Below are 7,399 nucleotides of genomic sequence, written 5' to 3'. Positions count from 1 at the left end.
TAAGCAAACGAAATAGAAAAACAAACAATTAAGGTATAACAAAACGTTATATCCAAGAAACAACGACGACAAACTCATACTTATCCCAACTTACCAGGGATATGAGGAGTTTTTCCCATTTAAAAGGAAAGAAAAAAAAAAAAAAAACTACAGTACTACTTACGTGTGTGTTGGAGTCTCGAAGACTCGAACATCACAAGACACAAGATCTTCGTGCCTTGTCCGACTATCATCTCTGACACGTACTACAAATTGTATCCATGGATCTCGCATTTTATCGGCGAAGGAGGTGTAATAACCGTTAGATCGATACACATCGTATAAAATCATGGTTTCAATATTCTCAAAAATTCAACTCCCAAAATAACCTAGGGCTTGAAAGTTGAAGCCGTCGAAAGAAAGAAAGCCGGCAGCGGCCCACCTCTCACTCCGGGCATGAAGCATCTGTAATTATAGAGTATTCAGCTCTTTAGCCAGATCTTCTTTTCTTGGTAAGTTTCTGTGTATGTTCTTCCTAATTAGGGTTGGAAATCTAGGGTTATACTTCTGTTTTATCCACACAGATTGTTTTGATATCTGGATTTCGACCTTTCGCTTTTGATTATTTTAGGGTTTGAGCTGCGTCTTTGAACATATGGAGAAAGAACTTATCGAATTGTTTGAAGCGGCAAGGAAGGCTGCAGATGCTGCGGCAGCGGAGGGGGCTAGCTCTGGTGGATCCGAGGAAGGTCGATGTATCGACGCATTGAAGCGGCTGAAGAATTTTCCTGTTACGAAGGATGCTCTCATCGCAACGCAGGTATCCTGTCCTTATCGTGCTTCGGTTGTTCTCTAAGGTATCTGATACCTTTGTTGACGATCTGGGGTTTAGTGTTTAGATTTATTCGCTCCTTTAAATGCCAGTTGGAAAAAAAAAAAAAAAAACCATTTTTTTTTTTTCATTTTTAGTTTTAAATCTTTGTAGTTTGTTAGTAGAAGACCTGTTTGTCCTGTGGTTCGATCTTTTGATATTGTGGAGGTTAGGGTTCCCTGGAGTTTAGAAGATCGCTGATAACAGCAGGTCTATGTAACTCAAAATTTTTACCATATGCTACCGGAAATTTGGGACGAAATTTGTGAGATGAATTGGAGATAAGTAGATAATGACAACGAGATATTGAGCTCGCTCGTGAGCTATATATATAACCTACTAACCTTGTGAATGTGATTTTGCTGCCATACAGGGGGAATCATTTTCATTTTTTGTTTGGGTTTTTGGCTTTAATGCTTTTGGTTTTGGTTAAATGTTTAACTGTGTAAAATCTTGATGGTTTTAAGCGTTCTTGGGAAGTACTGTTCATATGTTTTGGGTAAATAAGGCTGTGTTTGATAAAGTTTCTGTAGAGTGTTGCTGATTTGGTATTGTCCTTTTTGTTCCTCAAGAACAATGATAGAGTAGGAACATGTTTGGTTATGCGTTTGTTTCTTCTTCTCTCATGGAATGAACCGGACATCTGGAATGTTTGTATGTTCCAGTAATGTATTTGAAAGACTATATAAATAAACAAAACATGCAAGCAACAGCCATTTCAAGGAATAAAGAATCGGATTTGCTATGACTGATCCATATCAGGGTTAGGTCAATTGGGCCAAGTTGAACGATCCATATCAGGGTTAGGCCACATGGGCACACACTCAACCAAAAAACTCAATTTCAATCTCTGTTCTGAAACTCCATCGTAGGTACAAGCTATATATAAAAGAAAAAAACACAACTAGCAAAGGAAACCTACTTAACTAGGAAACCAAGTTAAATAAGGAAAGTGGAAAATACAATCTAATCTCCTATGTATCTACCAATCCTATCTAAAATTTCCCAATATAAGACCGTCACAATTATTCAAATAAGTATGTTAACTTCTAACATCCTACTGACCTAGGACAAGGTTGGGACCTGATTCGTATTGGTCTGGATGGCAAGATGAGTCAAACCAGTTCAGCCATGAATCTGTTCCCCGGGGGGGGGGGGGGGGGGGAAAGTAGCGTCCATGGGTGTGCAGTAGTGAGAAAGGAGGGGGGCGGGCCCATAGTGGGGTGTTGCAGAGAGAGAGTTTCAGATTTTTTTGGTTAAAAATAATTTATTTATTTATTAAAAATTACCGATTCCCTTGACTGATCCACTATTAATCCAAAAAGTGGCCAATTCAGGCCAATTGCGATCTTAAATCATTTTTGGTCGGGAATGATGTGGATCACGTTTCTGATCTTTAAAACTCTAGTCCCTCCAATCTCCGATCTGTCTTGTCTCTCTCATCTCCTCTCCCCCATCCCTGCCCTCTTGAGACTCTCACACCATACCCTCTCTCACCCCGCCCTCTGCAACTCACAGCATGCCCTCTCCCACACCTGTCCTTCCCATCTCTTTGATCTCTCTTGTCTCCCCCTTGCCCTGCCCTATCCTGCCCCCATCCTCCCAATCTTACATCACTAGATGAAATCACAGCATCTTATTGAGTTTTAGTGAAGATCGGGCAACAAAATCATCGTCAATGGCCTCTAAAATGCTTTATTCCAAATAGGGATTTACACCTTCAGATCCGATGACGAACACAGCCAAGGAGGGAAACCAGTTGAAGAACCAAGGGTCTAGTTGAAGATAGACCTTCGGTAGAGGCGTTTCCCTCTTAGAGGGTTTGATTTTGATCAATCTATCGATCACTTGGATAGTGACCAGAAGCTTGCGTGCTTTGGCCTTAACCTCCACGAAGGATCTGTGTGCCTTAACATCGTTGGCGTGGGACTCCAAATATTCTTCAGGGGTACTCTCTTTCTCTTCGTTAGAGTCGGCTTCGGTGTGCCATGGGCAGACTCAATGGTGGGGCGACGAGTGCAGCAAATGAGGGCTTACTGAAGCGATTGAAAAATAAAGCGGTGGCAGCCACAATGACATGTGGTTTTGAGAAGAGAGACAAGTGGAGGACAAGAATAATGGGAGTTCTTGGTTACAAATAAATAGGTGTAGAGGAGGCTCTAATTGACGTTATCAGGAGACAAATCTTTCCAAAATTTGTTTTGATTTCTTGGGGAAAAAAAATTCTAACTCAGAAATACTTGTACAGAACAGAAATGTTATCATATACTTGAGTATTCAGCTCAGAATTATCCCCACAGGTCCGTACACTGTACTTGTTTGTTCTCTTTATGATCTCATATAACTTATCTATCATATTATATCGGGAAAAACTTATTTATCTTATGCTTATTGTGATGCACATCCTTAGCTGGTTATGTTTGGTGAGCATCAAAATGCAATGAGTTAGCTTGTCAAACAACATGGTTCTTTTGTATTTTCTTAATTGATATTCAAGGTATATCCATTCCCAAGAATACAGTTTTTATAATACTCTAGAAATTTTTGGTATTGTTTCTGTTTCAATTTCTAGAGTGTAATTTTATGAAAAACAAACTGCCAACCTCCATGGACAGTTTTTGCCTGGATTATATGAGAATGAAAGTTGAAGATATAGGGGGAAATATGTAGAAATGATATAGAAAGGCATAGAATACGAAGGAAGATAGAGATGATAGGACTTATAAATAGGAAAGATAATGAGTTAAAAAAAATAATAATAATAAAATAAAGATGAAGAAAATGATGGGGAATTTTTTTGGGGGTTGGGCTTCTGATTTGATCCTGGAATTCCAACTGGATTTTCTACTAATTTTTTGTTTTAGATCTTGTTTGAGAATGATGTTTGGAATTTTTGTTCATTATTGAAATCCCCTCTTTTGCCAACCCCATTTAGTTTGGATAAGGGTGAGTAGTAGTTGTATTGAAATGGCCTCTTCTTCGTCTTTTTTTTTTTGGAAGCCTGAACAGTTCATAGGATTCTTTACTCTCTCATTCTTTTCTCCTTCCTCATTGTATCTTCATCTTCATTAGTCCTTTAGGCTTCCTTTTTTTTTTTATCTCTAGATGGTTAGATTTTATTCTATTTACTTCAATTGGAACTTTAGGATTCCACCTAAAAGTTTGAACTAGAACCTTATTACTGCTTTGATCAGCCAAATTGGTTGGTTGAGTTATTAGCTTTTGGTTGTAAGCCAGTTGATTCAGAAAACTGTGGTCACCCAATTCATATTCATGTTTGCGGTAACTTCTCACCAACTTATTTTGTATATTTGCAATACAAAACATACTGATTTTTTTTCCCAGACTAGTTTTAGAATTGCAGGAAAGGTTTAGTGTAGTTGGAATTGTTTTCCCTTGTTTGTGGAATCTCACCCTCAATGCTTTTCATAATTTATCACTTCTTTTGCTCATTTTCACACAATTTATTTCCCTTCCAGGTTGGAAAACGTGCTCGGCATCTCACAAAGCATCCTCGAGCAAAGATCCAGAATGTAGCTTTTGACTTGATTGAGACATGGAAAAGAGTAGTCATTGAGGAAACAACTGGAAATAAGAAAATTGGAAGCTCAGAGGGTAAAAGTTCTGCAAAGGTCGAAAAGGTTGAGAAGGTCGAAAAGAAGGATCCCATGACTGTTGAGAAGGTGGGGAAGGTTGAAACTCCCAAGGCTGAAAGAATTGATCAGGGTGTGAGAATAAAAACTGAGAAGACTTTATTTTCTGAAACTGTCAAGGTTGAGAAGATTGAGACTGTCAAGGTGGAGAAGAGTGGTAGGAGTGAGGTGATTAAGTTTGAAAATATATCCAAAGAAGATAAGCAAGCTTCTGGAATCAAGAAACTACCACAAACCCACAATGGCCCTCCAAAACTGACTTCAGTGATCAAATGCAATGATGCTTTGCGTGATAAGCTTCGGGAAAATCTCGCAGAGGCCTTTTCCAGAGTTTCTAAAGAGGCCACTGAAGATATAAGGGATGAAGTAAATGCTTGTGACCCAATCCGGGTTGCTGTATCTGTGGAGTCTATGTTGTTCGAAAAGTGGGGCCGGAGTAATGGGACCCATAAGTATAAATACAGATCCATAATGTTCAACATGACAGATTCTAAAAACCCGGATTTGCGGAGAAGAGTTCTTCTTGGAGAGATCAAGCCAGAGAGACTCCTTGTGATGACCCCTAATGAGTTGGCTAGCGATCAGAGGAGACAGGAGAACAACCAAATAAAGGAGAAGGCTTTGTTTGAATGTGAGCGTGGGGGCGCTGCAAAAGCCACAACAGATCAGTTCAAATGTGGTCGATGTGGGCAGAGGAAGTGCACTTATTATCAAATGCAGACACGGAGTGCTGATGAACCTATGACAACCTATGTAACATGTGTAAACTGCAACAACCATTGGAAGTTCTGTTAGTTGTTTATCTTCAGAGCTACCATTCATTTGGGACGGATTGACTTGGATGCTGAACTCTGAATTCCATTTTTAATTTTTTAGATTATATCAACCATTTGTGCATTGAGTCTTTGATTTTTTTTTGGGGGCTTATGTAGGAATTTAAGGAGAATCTTACTTCAGGAGGTATTCAGTCATATTGAACTTGATGGGTTCATAATTAGGAACTCCAATAAACCCACAAATTCAAGTTCAAGAACCTTATGGTAGTGCCTTTTTCCTTTTTTCTAAAGTTGTTTGATGCATTTTTCTGCATGAGATGCAAGCATTCAGCAGAGGTAGTTTCACCTTTGAAGCTAAATGATTATACAGTTGTGGGATTGTCTCTGCAAAGGGCACTTCGTGCAGAATGGGAATATAAGCTTTCCTTATCAGTTTGTTGAGATGAATTCTTGCTAGACCACCCTTCCCACGCACATCCCCCGCCCCCCCAAAAAAAAAACCCTCGAAAAAAAATAGAGCAAGAAATTGCAGGTGAAATCCAAATAGGTGCAGATTCAGTAATCTTCATATGTGGCAAAATTGCCTTTTTAAGTGCATCATATTTGATAGTGACAGGAGGATTTTTCGCGTCAGAGGTCACAAACACGATGGCGACAAAATGGTAAGGTAAATCCGGAGGTACTTAACCAACTAATCCCGTTGGTAGCTGGGTTTCTGATCCATATCTTGGGCATAAAAGCAGACAAGACCTTTTTTAGATTCATGGCATTGAGAGGATCTGCTCCTTCTTGGCTGTTCCCTATGCATTTGTCAGGGAGAACCGTGATGAGGACATATGGTGCTTCCCAGTTTGACACAAACTTTTCAGGTGCAGCATATAGGTTATTTCAAAGGGAGTATTGTTTCAATTACATTTGTACAGGCTGCGCTGTGGAGCTGAGGGATAATGTCCATGGACTATTGGAAGGAGCGATGCCGATGGTAAGCTTCATGCATTGGGGAACAGCCTTCACAGCCTGATCCTATTTTTCACCAATGTTCCTGGCAGTTCTAATTATATTTTCAGGAGATTCAGAGGGCACATAGCACATAAAAAAAGGATATTCAATTGCAATGAACAAGTTCGACCAGGTTGAGTTCTGTCAGTTATATGGAAAAGAAATGCTGCATGTTGCTGTTGACCTTTTTTTGTCTTAAGGTAAGGAGCCAAGATATAGTTAGTTTGTGCCTTGAGGGTTAGCATGATTAGTCTCCAATCCGCAGTGTGGACTGTGTAAGCTAAATGATCTAACATGAATCTTTTTGCAGGATGTAGGTACAGCTTCAAATCAAGTAAAAAGGCATCCAGGCAGTTTCACACATGGTTAGAGGAATTGGGATTGGTAGGCCAATTGGTTGATTTGGATTGGAATCAATTGCAGCTGATGCAGATTCTGGTCAATCTGGAATGGTACTTCTAGGGTTATTTTGGCTGATTTTAGGGTTTTTTTTGGGTGATGCAATCCAATTCTTCCTGATTCGGTTTGAATTTGGCGAAGACCAATTCCAAGACTTAAATCCTCTATGGTGAGCTGTGGGTGGTACTTAATTATCAAATGGCTTGGAAAGTCTAGGCATGCACCCCAACCGATGAATCTCACTATCACTTACTACATCCCTGCATAGGATTTTGTGCCTAATTCCATCATCAATTCTATTTATTCTATTTATACGAACCTTGGTCTCACAGGGGTGAAAAGAAAATATGTAGGGTTGTGTCCATTCCATTGCCTCTTTTAGAAACCGAAAATGTCTCATCACGGCAATAAACTGCCATAGACGTTCAAAAATGCCTACTTTTTTGGTGTTTTCTTTTCTGTTTTGCAAGGAAAAGTGAGTGCTTCACATATATGATTGGGAAATACATCGTCCCCTATGTAAAGAGGACAATTCTATCCTATGTGTTTTTTGGTAAGAATCTATAGTCTATACTACTTTGATGATGGGCTTTGGAGTTCTCTAGATATCTCATATTTATTATCTCTCTATTTGGGGATGTCTCAATATAGAATTGTAACTCTGTACGGTTTGACTCCTTTTTTTTGTTATGGGATTGAAGGTTTTCCAGATGCTTAGGGTT

General features: G+C 39.3%; 1 protein-coding gene across 1 annotated transcript; it reads left to right on the top strand.

Moving 5' to 3' along the window:
• The first annotated feature begins 330 nt into the window (after window positions 1–330).
• Window positions 331–5,389, top strand: LOC122087470 (transcription elongation factor TFIIS-like). The gene is made up of 3 exons (XM_042656621.1): window positions 331–491; window positions 611–799; window positions 4,330–5,389. Exons 2-3 carry the CDS (start codon window positions 635–637, stop codon window positions 5,296–5,298), a joined length of 1,134 nt encoding a protein of 377 aa, XP_042512555.1. The 5' UTR covers window positions 331–491; window positions 611–634; the 3' UTR covers window positions 5,299–5,389.
• Window positions 5,390–7,399: the final 2,010 nt, after the last annotated feature.

The sequence above is a fragment of the Macadamia integrifolia genome, chromosome 8 (assembly GCF_013358625.1).
Source record: "Macadamia integrifolia cultivar HAES 741 chromosome 8, SCU_Mint_v3, whole genome shotgun sequence".
NCBI lineage: Eukaryota > Viridiplantae > Streptophyta > Magnoliopsida > Proteales > Proteaceae > Macadamia > Macadamia integrifolia.
Note: the sequence above shows the minus strand (reverse complement) of the source record. Positions and strands in the feature narration are given on the sequence as shown.